General features: G+C 31.4%; 1 protein-coding gene across 1 annotated transcript in view; it reads right to left on the minus strand.

Moving 5' to 3' along the window:
* Window positions 1-17,649, minus strand: part of LOC107437251 (P protein-like) — a 78,620-nt gene extending 60,971 nt beyond the window's left edge. The window contains exons 1-4 of the mRNA XM_016049183.4: window positions 17,279-17,649; window positions 14,943-15,093; window positions 7,040-7,112; window positions 646-794 (exon numbers count right to left, since the gene is read on the minus strand). Coding sequence (XP_015904669.2) covers window positions 646-794; window positions 7,040-7,112; window positions 14,943-15,093; window positions 17,279-17,385 — 480 coding nt within the window. The 5' untranslated portion in view covers window positions 17,386-17,649. The remainder of the gene's footprint in view (window positions 1-645; window positions 795-7,039; window positions 7,113-14,942; window positions 15,094-17,278) is intronic.
* Window positions 17,650-19,273: the final 1,624 nt, after the last annotated feature.

The following is a 19,273-nucleotide window of genomic DNA, read 5'->3' on the forward strand; positions in this document are numbered from 1 at the left end:
TATATATATATATAAATAGTATCCAACCTAGAAGTCAAGCATTGGGGCAAATCAGATTCAGTGGGGAACTTTTTGATGGAACTAACACGCATTTTTGATACATGGGGAGAAAGAAAAGGAAAACTTCTTTTGGTAAGTCCGATTCTACTCCTTGATCCGTCAAACAGATAATTTCGGTTCACGCAGTGTGAACTAGGAGTAGAGTAAGGATCGACCAGCCATTATAGCTGGGATTCGAGTTTGGGTAGCTTCAAATATGAATGGTAAAATATGCTTTCTTACGATAATATTACTAAAATGCCTCTTTTATCCCAGGTAAAGCTGCTAGATATTTTATTCAGTGTAAGGAAATCTCTCCCTAATATCATTCCAAAATTATATTTAAAAGAATTGCTAAAAGTATCTAAAATAAGCATAGAATAGATTTAAGAACTTTACAGCATACAGAAAATCTTGGCTTGTCACTTCCGTCAATCGTACTCTCAATCACGATTTAGAAATGGCATTATGGATATCTAAACCTATTAGTTAGTAATATTTCGACAGATTTTTTTAAACAAATTTCTATTCCAAATGTTTTTAGGCTCCTGTTAAAAACATAGTTTTTTTTAAATGGAATGAGTGTATAATGAATCAGTTACTCACAACGTAAGTTCCATTGCAGTTTATCTTGGAGACGGAGAAACTCACGTAGTCTTGAGAGCCCGGATAATCTTTGTCGATGATGAAGGGTCCCTTCGCCATCACATGGATGAGTTCCTGCTTAAAAGTTGCATCTCCCGTCACATTCATGTATAAACTATCATCAAGGAAGTAAATAATTCATTCCCTGAATCATGCCCCCATTATACATAGATAGACACACACCCACACACAGATCTATATTTATGTATTATAGAATGTCTCATACGAGTCTTTCTATCTTTAATCATAACCTTAAAATAGATTTCTCTTTTTAATTTTAAGACGTAGAAATCGTTCTTTCACGAAGAGCCCTAAAAAGTCAAGATGCCAATTAAAATATTATTTCCTGAAGTTAATGGGTAATAATTCTTAGAAAAATACGCATTAAGAAAATCCCGAAAATTCCCTATGGTCAGAAAGGCGTCATCTTTGGAACGTATCAAAATTTGGATGACGTTTGATTAAATTAAGGATATTCTTGCAACCAATCAATTATCCTTTCAGAATTCCTGTTTAAGAAACGGGAGCCATTGAAAATGCGTGGCTTTTTCATGATGTAACTGCTAGCAAAACTACGACTCGAATGGTCAAAGCCAAAGCCCAAGCCCCAGCCAAGAAACCCCGCTCCTTAAGAATTCATCATAAGATGCTAAATAAAGCCTAAAAGAAGCCAACTTATACCTCGTATGTGGACTTGTGTAAATGGCTTGTGTTTTCTTCAAATAAGATCATAAATTCTTATAAGCCGTCAATTCGGTAATTCTTGGGATTATTAAATAAAGTTCAAACTATATTTTGAAACAAGAAAAAAAATTACGAAAGGAAACTTTTGAAACGCAACTACTCTTTTAAAAACAGAAAAAAGAGGATGAAAATAAAGCTAATTATTGAACTTATCCTGATCCCACTGAGATCCTGTTCATGTAATGAAAAGTCCGAAGATTCTTTATAATTCCCTCTCAGAAAAAGTAAATAGAAAAATATGCTAATGGGTCATCAAATAAACGAAAAAAGAAATTTAAAATACTTTATCATTCTGCTAATGTCGGTATACAACCGTGGAAAAAGTTAATATGTAACAATAAATTTTCGTTCAAAAGTTCATCACATTTTAAGAATCATCGAGTAAACCATCTGGCTAATTTCAACTTCCTAGAATCATGAGATATCATCACTTGTTATCCTCTGTAGCTAGTTGTAAAATGACCGAAATTTTCTATGTTCCTAATTCAAAGGCATAAAAGGGATTTCATCAAAATGTAATAATTACACTGGTCAACAGTGGTTTCGGTGCCAAGGTTTTTTGAGGTGATTTTACATGAATTTGATGCCCTGAATTCGAATACAGCATTAGTTTTTGCTTAGTAGCTCTAGTTTCTAAAATATAACATTTTAGTGAACTATACGTTTTACTATTTTAAATGAAATCCATGGATTAAACAAGCAAACTAAACACTGAATTTTTATTATATTATACAAATAAGAGAAAAGTCATCAATTAAGCCAATTACTCACTGAACACTTCGGAAACTTCTTTTCCGTGTCATTCTTGATTGTATTTTGGCACAATCCCGTTTTAAAGACCAGTCTGCCATCATATGGTTATCCCATCTCTCTTGGTAGCGGTGCTCCATAATTTTAATATCCTGATGAAATCTTTCACCTTGTTCCTCACTAGTGTCTCCTAAATTATCTGGAAAATGGTCCAAGCGGTTGTATAAATTGGGCGCCTTAATGCTCATGTTACACCCAAAGGATTTGAAACTATTAAGCATTTCGTTTACTAGCTCAACGTAGTCTTCAGCTTTGGGCTTGACCAAAAAATTTCTGATAACTGCAACAAATGAAGGCCAGGCTTTTCTCTCAACCTCATTCATCGAATTTATGAAGGCAGGGTCTTTAATCAAGTGTCTTATTTGTGGATCATCAAATATTTCTGCATTAACTTTTTCCGTACCCAACTGAGGCATTTTCTCCCCTATGTATGCAGAGCATGATCCATTCTTATCAAGAGAATATGCAGTGGAGAAAAGATGATTTTTCTCTCGTGCAACTAAGGGATTATTAATGAAATTCTTTTCCCCAATGTCCATGTTTTCTCTCTTAGGCCACTCTCTTCTAATCCAGTGATGTACTTTGTCTGTGCTATTCTAGAGGCAAAGGAAGCAAGGATATTTGGTATGGCCGCTTTTCTGTCCAAGGAGAAAGTTTACCATTTTTAAGTCTGCACAAATCATGATACTTTATGTTCTTCAAAACCAAAACTATGGTATCGCATTCTTCTTTCATTTTTGTTGAGAGAGCAATTGGTATTGAGCCATATTTATTGCTCCCCTTATGTTGAAGAACGCATTTCAAACTTCACTTAGAACTGTCAATAAATAGGCAGCTATCATCGGGAAAATATTCTGGAAGACTAATTTTTCCCAGGTGACCTCTAACGTGACAAAATACAAGATTTTCTTTTTGATAGAAAAAGGGTGACATATATTTCTCTCTTATACGATAAAATGTAATTTTGGTTTCTGGTTCAAATAAATTTTTATTCTTCAACCTAGATGCCAGTACTTCAGAAGCTTCTTTCGAAAGATCTATGATGAGGTCATTTAGCTCATATTGGTTTGAAATGTTGAGGAATTGATGATGTCTCCTCATAATCACTGTCACCTTCAGTGGTATCGAAAGGCTGATCAGAGGGACAATACTCGTCCTCACAGAGCTCTGGTAGCTGGTAAAACGTTGAAATTAGCAATTGAAAAATCAAGCACCTTACACCGACTAAATAAGGATAAGTGCACTTGTTGCGGTTTTTTCGATTGATTCTTGTAATATTCCGGGTAGTCCACTGTCGTAAATGCTCTGAAAAAATTTTGCAGACCCGATGTGGTGCCCAGGTTTTATCCTGATCACCAAGCCTAGAAACCAAAATATCTAAGATAAGCTCTCTTTGCAAAGTCACTAACAGCTTTTCTGTTTTCCAGAAACGCGTATTCTCCACAAACGTAGCAAAAGACATCAGGATGATGTACACAGCTTCTTCTATTTGTCCTCATTTTACTTCTATTCAACAAAACAAAAACAACAATATACGTTATAGGTTAACTTTATAACAACTCTTTACTAAACAGAAATTTTAAGCGACGCCAACATTGATCTCTCTGCACGGTGCGAACTCACACACTAATCTCAATTGCAGCTGAGGTTTTGAAGGTAACTTCAGATACAGAATCTAACTAGAACTAACCGAACGGCAGACGGTTAATAAGAAAGTTAAATCCTACATATTAACAATATGCCGTCCAGTTAATTATAGTTGCCATAGCCCATAGCGTCTCTTTTTATAACAATTGGACTATAGTAATAGTATTTATTTATAAAATAATAATATTATTATCTCATAAATATTATTTGAATTCAATTATTATAAAAATAAGACTGACAATTTGTCAAGTATACAAGAACCAATCCTTGTATAAATTTTACGGCACACATACTTGAAGGTATTGAATAGAAAATAACATTGACTGATAAAGTGAAATTATCTAAAAATGTAGAGCTGATCGAGAAAAACTGATTTCATGTTTAGATTCAGCAACCCAAATATACAGGGTAACAAAAAAATATAGGGATCATTTTTGAATGTTTATATTTCCAAAATTTATTACATAAATTCAGCGATGCTTCTCAATATGTCAACCTCCGGCATAATAGNTTAATTAAGATTAAGACACAAAATTATCATCTATGCGAAAAAGCACTTTAAAGTCAGACTGCTGAGCAAGTTTCTGTATTAGAACAATTTAAAATCATTCATAACTTTTTTAAAAATGTAGATTGAGAGATGAATTTTTTTCTGTACATCTGAAATACTTTGAAGTTTTATTATAAGCAATAAAAAAAAAATTTTGGTATTTTTGTCATTTTTTGGGTACTGTGACCCCTTAAAGCCCGCAAAATGATTTCCTGGGGGATTTTCTTCACCTCTTCTCTAATAGCTCTTTGAAGGCCTCTCAATGTAGAAATTCTTCGCTTATTCAGTTTGTTTTTCAGATGTCTCCACAGGAAATAGTCGCATGGTGCAGCATCAAGACAGTTTGGAATCCATTGTTCTGGTCTCAGGAATTGCACTTGCTGATCTGTTAAGAATTTCTGGGTGACCTTAGATGCATGCGATGGGGCAGAGTCCTGATGGAACACAGCATCACCATTAGGGTAAAATCTGCAGTAATAATCCTTAAGAAAGGGCTTTAATATCTTCTGTATATAATACTCAGAATTTATTTTGGCCCCAGGTTTCACAAACCGAGGTTAGGTCGCACCATGGCCGGATATGCCCATCCAAACCATTACGCCTTTGGGATGAGGCACCGTGGTTGATGGTGTCAAGTCTCGTCTGTTCTGCCCGCGACTAAGATATTGAACTTTAGATTTAGCATTGGTATCAGATAGATAGATCCAAGCTTCATCAGTTGTAATGAACTTTCGCCATCTGTCCTTACGGAGAAGCTTGTAGAGGGGCCATGAGCGTTGCCTCCTAATCAGCACCGATCTCTCACTTAAATGATGACATTTAGGTTTTTTATTGCATTTTTTCTTCAACTTTTGTTTTAGTTGATATCTTACAACTTGCTGACTCACGTTAAGAGATTTAGCCAGGCTTGCCTGTGTTGGTGGATCCGGTTTTGATGTCATCTTATCAAGCTTCTGCAAATCTGATTTCTTCAATTTGCTTGGCCGTCCACTTCTTTTTGGCTTTGCATTATTTTGCATCGATCCGAGTTTTTAATTCTTGATGCGACTGATATGGCTGAGTGAAATCGCAATACCTTTCTTTTTAAAATGGATTTGTATAATCCTGTGGCTCCAGCGAAGTTCTAAAAATGCTTGTACTTGACCAATTAGCTTTTCGTCAAATTTCTTCAAAGACATTTTTGTGATTTTATGAAATAGTATTGCAATTGAAAGTCTAATAGCAGAGCTTTAGATCAGTAAGCTATATATGCAAAAAGGTTTTAAAACTTTAGTGGTAGATAGCCACAAAGGTGATCCCTATACTTTTTTGTTACCCTGTAGCTAAAATTCGTTTTAAAATTTCAGGTATGAAAAAAAAAAATTTTTTTCTTTGTTGACCAGTGTTATGATTACTTATAAGAATAATGAAAGCAGCTTTATTGCATGGCTTGAAAACTAGTGGTGTCTGAGGAAGTCAAACATTTTGAGTTATCCGAAATAATTGACTTTGGCCCGTTTGACGAGACAATGTTTGAAAGATCAAAACTCACAGCAATACAAAATAATAATAATAATAAGAAGAAGAAGAAGGATTAGGGACAGCGACAGACCATGAGTTAAGATGGCCAAGAGAGAAATGACGCACGTTCCTATTCCTAGGGCTCCTAATAGCAAGGAGAAAATTGTGTTTGAGATTATTGTTCTTAATTTCTAAGAAAAAATAGAATGCTGTAAAAGTGATTATCATTCATTAACATTTAATCCTTAATATTCATTATGTCAGTAATTAAATTGATGACATTCTGTATTTTGATGCCTAAAAATCCAAGTAAGAGATTTTAGAAGAAGAAGATTCAAAATGATGATTGATATATTCAATCTATCTAATATATCTAATCTTTAGCAATGTTCAGCGATAGAAGAAAGTATCTTGACCTTGAACGCATATTTCAAGTTTAAATCAAAGTTTAAATATATGTTTGGTTTAGCTGATTTAAGAAATTGCACCTAGGCAGGAAATTTAACAGCTATTTTTATCTGTGATATAGCCCTTTTAGTCAGCGAAATTTTAGTTTATTTTAACAGGGGAAACAAGAACCATCCGCAAGTCAAATTTTATTAAACCAATGAGAAATTTAGAGCAGATACTTGGAAGAAATGTAAAAACAAACAACTTAATTAATAAAGCTATACATTTGTGCTATAAACAAGGATTTGTTAGTAAGAGCAAACCACGGCTATGGACAGGTTTTACGAGACTGCAGTTTTCTATAAATTGAATGAATGTGAGAAAATGAAGTAAGTTCTTACATTCACAATTCATCGGAAATTTTCTTCATTTAAATGATTACTTAGCTCTTTGAAGTATGAAAGAGTTGTTCGTTTGTTGCAATATTTATAAATTGCCGTGTGGTTGATTAGAAAAAATGTGCATTCAAGCACTCTCATGCATTCACTTTTCTAATTTGTCCTCTCTTACAGAAACGTTTCTTGAAAGCCTTTCATATTGAGAGATTTTGATTTTTCTGAAAAAAGAAAAATATTCCAAAAGAAAAAATATGAATTATTGCAGTTCTAGTTTTGCTGTACTGACTGAAATGCACTGAAAATAATTAAAGGATACTGATTGTTTTACCTTTAAGCAGAGCAATAGAATTCCAATCATGGCTATGGACTTTAATAAAACTCAGAGAAACCTGTAAAATGAAAAAGAAACTAAATCTAAAAGTATGCACTTATGTTTCCGTAAACTGTTATTTTGATATTTCTTTTGATATTGCTCTGATATTGATTTGATATTGTTTTAATTTTTATTTACCATGGAGTCAAGGAGTTGTTTAATGATCCTTCTCAAAAATTAGCTTTTGATTAAATAAGCGATATAAAAGACTTGATGACCTTTAAAAGAACCAATATCATTTTTGATTTTAAAAAAAAAACGCTTTGTTTATTTTTAAATTTCGAAAATGTAACATCCATTAACTTAGGGATCCACAACCTTCTTGAGTGAAGGGCCACTTGCCCAGCAGGTTGACTAACGAAGGGCCGCACATGTATTTAGACACGTAAACTGCAAATGTAGTTATTTAAACATTAGTGTTCTAGTTTCCTTGTATCAGTAAACTTAGTAATATATTTGTAGAAAATTAAAAGCATTCAATTATTAGAATTCATTGAAAAATAAGAAAAAATAATACTTCTTTTTTAAAAAAAATTGCAATTTTCATCATATCAACAATAGATTTATCAAAATAAATAAATAAACATTGGAGAAAAAAAATGCTTTTTTTATCATATCACGCAGTGCAAAAATTCATTTTAAAAATAAATTCTTAGAAAAAAAAACAATGCTCACAGAATGAAAGTAGGAAAAAATTTAGTACATAATTAAGTAATATAAATTCAAATTAAATATTTTAATTGAAGAAAATTTATAAGTTTTAAGCAGAAGCCTAAAATAAAAGCAAAACTGTTACAGTTCGAGATAAAATTTAATACTTATTTGGTAACGTACTTTATTATTTCATTTTATTAATTATTAGATTTTTTATATAGCAAGCGTTATCTTTTTTCTATCGAAAAAGATCACTTAAGCAACAAAAAATTGAAATCAAAACTACAAACAGTGAGTAATTCAAAAATTCTCATTTCCTGCCACTTCATGAATTTCTCAGGTTAGAATCATATCGCCTTTAGATAAGGGATGTAACGAGTATTTGGCCCTTTTGTCAAAAATTCAGTTGGTTAAATAATCGGTCAAATATTCGTCAGAATATTTTTCAGAAGTGTATTTTCCTAAGTTTTTTTTTTTTTTTTGAATTTGTATAGATATGATAAAGAATGATATAAAATCATATTTTTATTATATTATGGTATTTTTCATTATAAGAAATAGTTTAAACACAAATTTCTTAAATTTTAGAATCCATGTTTCTGCACATGGCTTGCGAATTTATCTTCTGGAAGACAAAGGGAAAAACGAAATTTGGAAAACTAGATTACTTAATACTGAACCGCAAGTTTTTGTAGTTCTGTTTTTCTTTAAAAAAATAATTAATAAAAATTATAATCAGACAAATCAATTTCATAATTTTTTCGATATTTTTAATTCTAAGAATTGAGAAGAATTTTTTTTCCACTTCTGCTGTTTTTATTATAACGCAGCATTTTAACGTAACGTCTCATACTATTAATTTATTATCACTTTTTCCCTGTACTGCAATCTAAATAACCAGTAATATAGAAAACTGATTTTCAGTGTTAAAGTTTTGTTTTAGGAATTAAGAATAACTTTGTTCCTACGCATATAATAATAATAAATGTCTTCGTTTTATTATTTAACGTTTCGTTGGGCTACCCTTTTTTCTAGCAATTTTATGTTAAAATATTTTTGTGCCTGAGATTGATTGACATATAAAAAAATCGTTATTGCCCAAAATTAGATTTTTTTTTTTTTTTTTTTTTGATGAGAAGGAGAATTTGATTTTCGAAATGTTACCAACTGTAAAGAAGTGTTGAAATTGTGTGCCTATAGATTAATGAGCTTATTTATTCTGTGCTTAAAACTACCTCATTGGGAAATAATTAAATGAACAAAGGCACAAAAGAAAATAGCTTCCCAGTCTCTTATTTTGAATCCACATTATTGTTGCCCACATTTATGAAGTTATTTGTCTACAGATAAAATTAGTGGAAAAATATTTTTCAGAAAGGAATAAAGTTGAGGAAAAGTATACAACTAAACAACTCTCGTAATTGAGGATCTCTATCTATCTTTGAAAATCCAACCAATTCAGGATTATATTGAATATTATATTCATGAGTATTATTTTATAGACATGTGGACGATTAGCTGAAGCTTATATGCAATCATTTACCCATAAAAATGATGGGACTTTGCCAAAATATCTACATTTTATTAGTTCATTTCAAAATCACAAAATTATGGGCGAAAAATTGAGTAAACTCTTAGTTTCTTTCCGGTTGAAACAAAAATCGAATCAACACACTAGTTAGATGGGACTACTTGCAAAACATAATACTATGCTCAAACTAAAAATATTTGCTTTATAAATGTGTTTTTATTTTTAGCTCAAATGGCTTTAATAAAGGAGTTAACAAAAGTTTTAAAGTAAAAATTTTAAATTTTGTTTAATTTTCTCACTTAACTACACATAGGATTACAAACAATACAAAATTCAAGTAGAAAGTTGTGTGACAGAGGGTGCTATGAAAGCGACAGAGGGTGCTATGAGTAGTCTTGTTGAAAAGAGTAATAGTGGTTAGTTCGTAAGGTTCAAGAAAAGGGAGCGCTATAGCATGTTTTTAAATTAACTTTTTATATTATTATGCGAGTTTTACATAGATCTAATTTTATTTAGTTAACTTTTTTATGTTAGCTTGCCTTGCTCTTAGGTTCGAAAACTAAAACAATTCATACTGATAAACATGGTGATAAATAAATATTACAGTCGATGGTAATTTAAATTTGTTACTATGCAACAATGAATAGCAGTCCAGACATGTAATTGCGCTCATGGATCGAGAAACCTTGTATGCCACTCATTTTAATCTCTTTAATTTGATATTTTATGTCAACACCGTCAATATTTCGCCAAATTTAAAGTAAATATTTGCTAGAAATTCTGAAATCCCAACAACTGTTATCAAAATTTCATTCCGATAAAACTGTAAATTTTTAAAATAAAAAATAAAAATTTATATAAAAGATTATAATCAGAAATTTTAAAAAATCGGGCTCTCATATTCAAACACTTCAGCATCTTTCAAAGTTAAATTTCGTAGTTGTACACCATATCGCACTTATTCCTTATTCTGTAAATAGTGGAGGAGATGAAAGGTATAATGCTTCTAATAGTAATATGAAAAGAGTAAGCCAGAAGCTATAAAAAAATAATTTTTTTTGTGTTATATCTTCAATTAAGTTTTACAGTAAAGTCGTTATCATTACAAAGACGATAATTATCCAGACAGTAAAGTATGTCATAAAACTTGTAAAAGAGAAATTATATCTCTAAATTATGACATTCCTACAGTGAACTTGAACGCTCAGGTATTAAATGGTTAATTATATTTCAAATGATCAAATTTATCAAATTTAATTTTATAGATTGAAGCAAAATAAAAATGGATAACATTTAGTGATCTGCATGGTAAAATATTTTTGAAACGCAAACAATAATATTACTCAATAAATCTGATTATGTTGAGAATATTTTAGCTCTTACACCCTTCTCATTCTACTGCTGCTATTAAGAATAAAATAAAAAGGACTCTTTCGGACTACACTAAACGTCATTTCTTCTATTGTGCTCGTTTCCATTCTCTTCTTAAAGTTCACAACTTGCTTTTAGACCTCGAACATTGTTACCCCGAGCTATAAACTTGCTTGCTATTTAGTGTATACCACCTCAACAATATCTATGCTGTTCCCATGATTTTGTTTCCCAACTAACGCATCTCCCCCCATGTCCATTCCTTATCGTCATTATGCATCTCATACTTTCCGCTCACTAAGCCTTTGCACTGAACTTAACTCGCTAGAGGCTAACCGTACATTCAACCCTTCTATAGTTGATTCAGCTCTTGCTGAACCCAAACCTTCTTCTAATCCTTAAAGAGAACTTTTTCACCCGCTTCCGTTTTAGTTTTAAAGTCATTTTTAGACCTGTTAACAAAACTAAATAAAAGTCTCTTGAATATTTTCTACTAATCGCTGGAGACTCATTCCTCGTCACTGGCTACATCGGACAAACTAGACGCCTTTTAAAATTTAGACTTAAGGAACACAATATCCGTTATCAAGAATTCGAGAAATCATCAATTGCTGCACATTGTTGGAATTTTGGGCATAAAGTCAATTTCGACAATACGAATCATTTCCACCCCAGTCACATCAGCTCATCTTGATGCCTTGGAATCTTCTTAAATTCTTATAAATGCTGATACCCTTGTTATCGACATTAAATTCTCAGCACCTCTCCATAGCGCATGGAAATACCTTTTACCCAGATTTTCTACTTCCGGATACGGTGGTTTTACTTTTATTGTTCTGTTTTTCATTTTTCTCTCTCGGCTATTCTTTCGGCTACTTTCCTCCAGTTTCGTTTCTCACCTTTACTTTTTCCATTTTTCGTAGGCAACTTTAAGTTTTATAGAATCCCTTTTCGTTCTTCTCATTCGCATCGGTAAAATGGGAGCCTATTTTTGAGCGCTTGAAGCTTGTCAACCGTTATTTCCTATTTGTATGATTTTGAAGCGAATGGAATTCTTAATTTGAATAAATAATAATTACAACAAATATTCTTTTGTTTAGATTAAAATGACTAAATATTATATTTCACAGTTATTTAAATATGATATTAAATCATTTTAATCTAAACGAAAAAATATTTGAAGCAATGCTTACTTATTCAAATAATAAATTAAGTAACTATTCCATCAACAGTTGATTTATGTAAACAATTAACCATTAAATTTTACGGACAATTATTATGTTAAATAACGAAAAAAAAGTTGTTCACTCAGTGACCATGTAAGGAAACATCTTGCGACTTTTGTAGGAACACAGTGTAAAACCTCGATATAACAAGAAAGACATATTACTCAGCTATTATAACACATTTCCAAGTTACTGTTAAAATGCTAATAATAACTATAAAAATATTGTAAATCCATATCGATTAAAAAATTACTGGCCTCCCGCTATAACGAAGAAGATTCAAGGAAATACATATTTCTGCTGTGAGTAATGTTAAGTGACAAGAGTTTGCTGGAAGACATTGTTATTTAATATAGAAAAGCGAAAAGCTAATATCGTTTGAGACTTATAATTTCAAGATCTTTTTTATAAAGCAGTGTGTCAAGACCACCGATTAAGTTATCTCATTTCTAACAAGAAAAAGTTCTTTTGTTTTTAGTATCCCCTGCCAATCACTTTTAAAAAAAGGGTCTTTTGCTGGAAGAGAAAGAACGATTTATGCTCTCTTTTCGCAATAAAAAAAAATGATGACTGGAACGCTATCTCGTGCATTTTAAAGAATTACTAAGCTTTTACAAAGCATAAATGTGTAAAATCGGTCTTTCCCGAGAGTTATTACTTGTAGATGGGCCCTGCTTGGGCATTTGATTTCTGTCCACACCTAGACAAAGAATAAAAGTATAGTGAAAAAAGTGCTTAGTCAGAAAATGTTGATTGGGGTAATATTTTGAGGGGAAAAAAAACAGTTTCAATCCAATTTTCTAGTTTCTGAATTCTATTTTCTCTCAACATTAAATTTAACAACTTGGATTCGCAAATTCAATTTAGCGCGCTCTAAACCACTTAACATAGAGCAGCAATCCAGTGAACTTTTTCAAAGCGAAACCAATTGACTCTTTTCCTGCACGTCTCCAAATGTCTCTTTGCGAAAGGTGATTATTTCTGGCTTTTGACGGGTGGTCACATAACTGGACAGTGTAATTTTATTTTTAGGGATTTCAAGGAAATGATTGCTCCAGAAAATTCTCAAGCCTTGAAATTCATTTTTATCAGAATCAGCTTTTATGTACATATACCACTTTTTTCCCCTTGATCTTCATCTACCCTACTCTCTTATTATCTTTCTTGATAACTTATTATTAAGATCAACATTCAGTTTCATGCCGATTTCAAGTCTTTTTATTAATATTTCAACACTAAAAAGTGCATTTACTCATAAAGACAAGTTCTCTATAATACCACTTTCATATGCTATTATGAATTATTGCCATGATAAACTTCTGTATTTAAAATAGTGCTTAAAATTACACAACCTTTGGTATTTTTACTGAATTTTGAAATACAGTAGCAAAGAAATCGAACCAGAGAGACCAGTCTTTCCCTTTTTCAGCCAATATCATGTTCCTAAAAGTCTGGTTTAACAAATTGTTAATGTAAGTGTTGTAGTCTAATTGAAAAATTCGGCTCTTAGCACACGCTGTCAGCATTTTATGAAATTTCTGGCTAATTGGAAAAGTAAAAGTCTTCCAAATTTTCTAATCAATCTTATAGTTAAGCGTATTACAATCTGCTTCTAGCCGTTTGGGCTAATTAAGAAATAACCGATGAGTTAATCAGACTAAATTTCCCTAGGCCTTATTGTAGTGTGGAGGAGTCTGATTGCTGACTTCCTTGCAAAGAAAGAGAAATAAAAAAATCACCCAATCTAAACTGCAAAGCTCCTGGTTAAATTGAAATTAAAAAAGAGGTTTGCTTCCTACCTTTTAAACGAAGATGTGAGGAAAGGACCCGTGCGAGTCTTGCTGAGGCGTTATTTCGTTTTTAAACTGGACACGATTGCTTAGATGTCCATCACTTTAAACTTAGTCTTGAACACTTTCTATTACTCTGAAAAGCTCTGATTTTAAATAGTCCAGTAGAATCAGATTTTTTCTTCAGAAAATTATTACCCCAGAATTTTTTTACAAAGAAAGCTTTGTTACGCTCTTATAAATGATACTTGAGTGTCTGAGTGTAAACTCCCCTCTATAAGCTTAGCCCTTTTTTTGAGAAAAATGGGGTAGCTGAGGAAGAGAATTGAGTTTTTCCCTAGATAAGCTACTTTTTCACACTGAATTGAACGAGACCACTCTTGAGAAGATCGAATTAGTAGAACCTACAAGGGATTTATATTTATACTTGTACTTATTTATGTACCTGATAATGCTATCATTGTTTGCGATATATTTTTAAGCTCAATTGAGTAAGATTGATTTCGAGACGATTAAATGAATAGTTAATAAGTTGTAATCGTTTTATGTTCAGCGATCAGAAAAAACGGGCAACCACGTGAAAAGGAATTCAACCTTGTGACGAAAAAAATTTTATAAAATGGTTGTCAACAATACGCACCCATCTATTTGTTCCTCAAACAGCAAGGAACTTCCATTTATTTTCAACTTTCATCTATTAAGTCTTGTAAATGACATATATTTATTTAATATGTTTCAAAGCTTCCTCCAACAGCCGTGTTGTGCTCGGCTTTAAACATTTTAAAAGCAACTTTCAAATTCCTCTGTCGGAATGCTCCTCCATTTTGACGTTCTTAATGTCCACCGACATTCTTAAATCTTTTTACTTCATGAAATGTTTCAGTTTTGGAAACAAAATATCTGCGAGCGATTTGTCCGAATGGTAAGATAATTTATTCCTTACCATATCCTCCGCAACTAAACAATTTGATTAAATAACAAGGTTTAAAGGATGTCGAAAGACATTTAGAACTCCAGAATTGAAGAGCATTCCAAAAATGAATTTCAAAATTTGTTACTGAAATGTTCAAAGCCAAACACTACACGGTTAGTTGTGCTTACTTTGAAACATCTTAAAAGCCATTCCCATAATATTTTCAAGAGATCAATAAGCTGTTGCTCCTGATGGTAACAACAGTGTGTCTAGAACAGATTAATAATGTTCCGAATGACTCTCACTCGAGGTCCTAATAATATCTTTGCTAAACATTGAAATAGGAATTGAAAACACTTACGACACAGAAGAGCATGATGATGGTGAGAAGGGTCAGCTTGATGTTCCTTCTGATGGCCGAGAAGCAACAGCTCCTCCTCTCATTAACAGTAGACGATTGATCATGGGATTCCACCATCTGCAAGATCTCTCTCTCCATCGTTTCCTCGTGACTATAAACAACGTAATTTATACTCTGATTTTGGTGCAAATATATATTGCCGGTTATTGTGCAGTTGTTAATGCTCATATCATGAAATAAAAATATTACATTTATTTAAGCCATAAAAATTAAAAACACATTGCGTTGTGTTTTGGTGACTAGACAAGCAGAAGCGTCGGATCTAAAACATTTTTTTTTAGGATCGCACTTTGTTTTCCTCTTAAGATAATAATTTTGTTGATTTTAAGTTAAACAACATGCGTGCATTTTATATTATATCGATACCTTTTAAAAAATCAAAACACCATTCAAGATGTTAACATTAAAAGAATACTAAAAATGCCTTAAATATTGTCACTCTATCAAATTTTTTCAAGAAATTTATGTTCGAATTCGATGACTTAATGATTAAAGGTCTCTATCCTCGCGATTTTTGACTTCAGAAATTCTTGAGGTTTTTTTCTGATATATTCTTGAGGTTTTTTTCTGATTTCTGATATAATATATAATATTATTCGACATCGCAATACATGTTATAAAAGTAAAAAAATAAAGAGTTTGCTTCATTTAATTAAGATAAATAACGCTTGATAATTTTTAGAAATTCTATGGATTTTTTCCTCAAAACTTTAAATCAGGCTTTTTTTGAAGTGAAATTGACCAATATCCGTTACCGTCATGTAATTTATTTTCCTGAAATTTTTTTTGTAGAAAAGGTCTTTTTGTAAAGCGATAAAATTGGTTTTGAGAATTTCTGGACCATAATGTAATTTTTCTTATAATGTAAAATATCATATTTTTCCATGTGAAAAAAATCAAGAGTATGTTTTTTTTTTGCTCCTGATCAGTAGAAAAAAAGTAATTTTTAGCCAAAATATGTTTTTATCGCACTACTTGGCTCCACTCATCAACTTCCGGGGTTGCTCCTCATTCATCTTTTTTTTCCCTTAAAAGAGCCGATAAAAAATGTATAAAATATATACTTATTATAACTTTATGCAAGCATATTTCGTTAATCGTAAAGACAAAGAAGGATTTGAAACATAATAAGCAGCTCTTTAAAAAAGAAAAAAAAAACATTAAATTTGGAATCTTTTAATTCGAATTTTTTATTACATTTATTCCCTTCTATATTATATTTATTCCTTCTGTTAATACATTGAAACCCTTGATTACTTACATTGATGATATCGGAAACTTAGCTATTTTTTCTTGAAAATATTTTTGATATATTTGGGCTAAAGACCATTTTTTATTTTTCAAATGACTAAAAACAAAGTTAAAAAACTTTTTGGAGCTTTATCATGTTAAGAAGCATTACATTGACTACTTTTAGCATTATGTAAAAAAGTTGAGGTCAAAAATCTTTATTTTTGTGCCATAAAAAAATTGAAGCATTTTGAAAAATTGAAGCTTTTGAAACAAAATTGAAACTTAACTTTTTACTGACCAAAGATTAAAAAGCTATTGAAAAAGCTATAAAGATTGGCTAGAAACAATTTTTTACTTTTTCACTGACCAAAAACAAAAAACACCTTCTTGATTTTTTTTAATATTAAGATTATGAGAAAAAAATTTGCAAAATAATTTTAACATTATGCGAAAATAATTTACGTAATAAAAATTGCTACCCACCAGTAAAAATTTCTTGAAACTCGCTAAACAAAATTCCACAAAAAATATTTTAATTTTCACAAAACTATTAAAAATTTGAATATATATATATATATATATATATAATTAAAATTGCTGAATGTCACTCTTTTAGCATCTCCGAAACTTTTTCTGGAACTTGGCTCATTTATTTAAAATTTTTGCAACAACATTTCAGTGTGTCCAAAGTAGATTAATAAACGATGCATACTTAAAGGTGTAAAATAATAATGTTTTATGAAACTGTTTAATCATTTAACTCAAAAAATTATATCTTTAAAAAGTTTGTCTCAAGGTTTGCCATGCCAAGGTTGCTCCTGAAAATGATGTGCCCTGCGTTTCCTTTTTTAGAAAGATGAAAGAGTTATACTTCAATTGAATTCGAGTAAAAGAAACATGAATGCAATACAGTAGGGGACAAACCTGCATGCATTCATGTTGGACATTTTTTTGTGAATAACTGTTTAACAAGACAAAAATGTTATTCACGTCCACATTTTAATATTTATAATAATAATAAGAACCGCAAAAGAGGACATTACCTATCCTGGTAGGAATACACATAGTGGGGTGATCTTGTGTCGACGAGGGGGGTGATCTCCGTAGCATCTTCTCCACCTGCAGCACCCATTTCGGTCACATTTGACATTCGCCTGCTCTTCTGCTGCACCGAATGCTGAGCACACAAAAGTTAGAAATGAAAAGGAACTTGAAGTGACCCGTAAATAAGCTCCAAATGATAAGCTACGCTTTTTAGTTTCCGAACAATAACACAAAAATAAAATGAATTGGAATGAATGCGATAAGCTATCTCTTCTCCAAAATGAATGATTCCAGTGCTTCGATTTCCTTAAATAAATTGATTCAAAAAGAATTTGAATGAGAAAGGTATGAGTTTTATATACTTTGTTATGTCGCACAGCGTGTTATCGATGTGCTAAACTTGATGGAACCGATTCCGTGTTAAAGATTAGATCTTCATTTTTTTTAAATAAAAAGAACTTTGTTACATAATACCTATTCCTGCTCATAGTTATCTTCACCCCCCCCCCTCCTGAAGTTTTTTCACCATCTATGCAAAGCGTTTTTACGAACTCGATTTCATACCAATAAGAGCGGAGCATTTTGATTGCTTTTCTGTTCCTGATGAAAATGCAATCACTTTCCAACCGCCATCACATTTTCAACTACTTTCTGACTCACTAGAGTGATCCGATTTCAACTGTAACGCAATACTAATGCTGTCTACTTTGAAACTATCTTCCACCATGTGTTACATCCCACAGAAATAATCTTCCATAAATTTTGATAAATCTATAATTATAAAATGACGAGTTTGTAAGTCTCTCTCTCTCTCTCATACGACTCTTGAACCGTTAGTGCCTGATTTAGGACAGTGGGCTAAAAATCATTTTAAAATTTAATTAGTTTCTACGAAGAAGACGTTTGAAAAATAAGATTTTTTCATTAGTTTATAATTACAATTGATAAAAATTAAACTGTTGCTGACGATCCTGTTTATTTGATTTTTTAAAAAATATGTTTAAGATAACATCAGAGCTGTTTTCTAGCTTATAAATCCCAGGCATTTATCTCACGTTCTTTAATATTTAATTATTTTATATTCGTATTACATTATATTAGTATTATTTTATATTCGTATTATTTTACATTTTTATATCGTAATCATTTTATATTCGCATTATATAAACTCATGAACGCAGTAGCATGGGTGGACTGCGTTGTCAAATTGGTATTCCTAAAGCTATCCGCAGTTTCCATTCTTAAAATGTGCTTCCATGAAACTAAATAATTTAAAATCTACGGTAATTGAAATGAAAAAAAAAGTACTGAAAAGCATAATGAATGGAGAAACAGCTCTAAAAACATAAGTTTGTGCGAATGGTTTAGAAGAAACGTAAAAAATCGCCATACTATTATTGTCACCTTAATTAATTTTAATAATAGCTACTAATTTAAATTTTAAAAAAAACTATTGTTCTAAAAACCACCAAATTAATGGAGAAATGGTACTAATTCTCTTAAATGAAGCCTAAAAAATCGCCACACTATTTTTGACACCAAAGATATTCAGTTGATGATTTCGCTCATTTATAATCATAATTACCTCTTCATGTTGTGATTACCAGTAATCATAACCGCTTTTTAACAGAAATTGCTATTAGTAATAACTATGACTACTAATAATCACAATTGCTAGTTGTTTACAGCTGTGGGGATTTAATTAATGACCATGTCAACTTTCATCTATCAAAAGGTATTTCGTGATTGTATCAAGTTAACATGTCTTAAATACTAGTGATTTGGTATTTAATATTTATAGTGGTAGTTAGGCCACATTACTCCCCTTCCAGAATTTTATCTGTTATAGAATTCGATGAACCTATACTACTAGTTGATTCATGCTGTTTATTTATATATAACATTTTTACTCATTATATTTTTTTCTTCATTTTTTTATAGCATTTCGCTAATTTTTTTATTGCATTTCGCTCATTTTTTTATAGCATTTCGCT

This window comes from Parasteatoda tepidariorum, chromosome 3, assembly GCF_043381705.1.
Source record: "Parasteatoda tepidariorum isolate YZ-2023 chromosome 3, CAS_Ptep_4.0, whole genome shotgun sequence".
Classification (NCBI taxonomy): domain Eukaryota; kingdom Metazoa; phylum Arthropoda; class Arachnida; order Araneae; family Theridiidae; genus Parasteatoda; species Parasteatoda tepidariorum.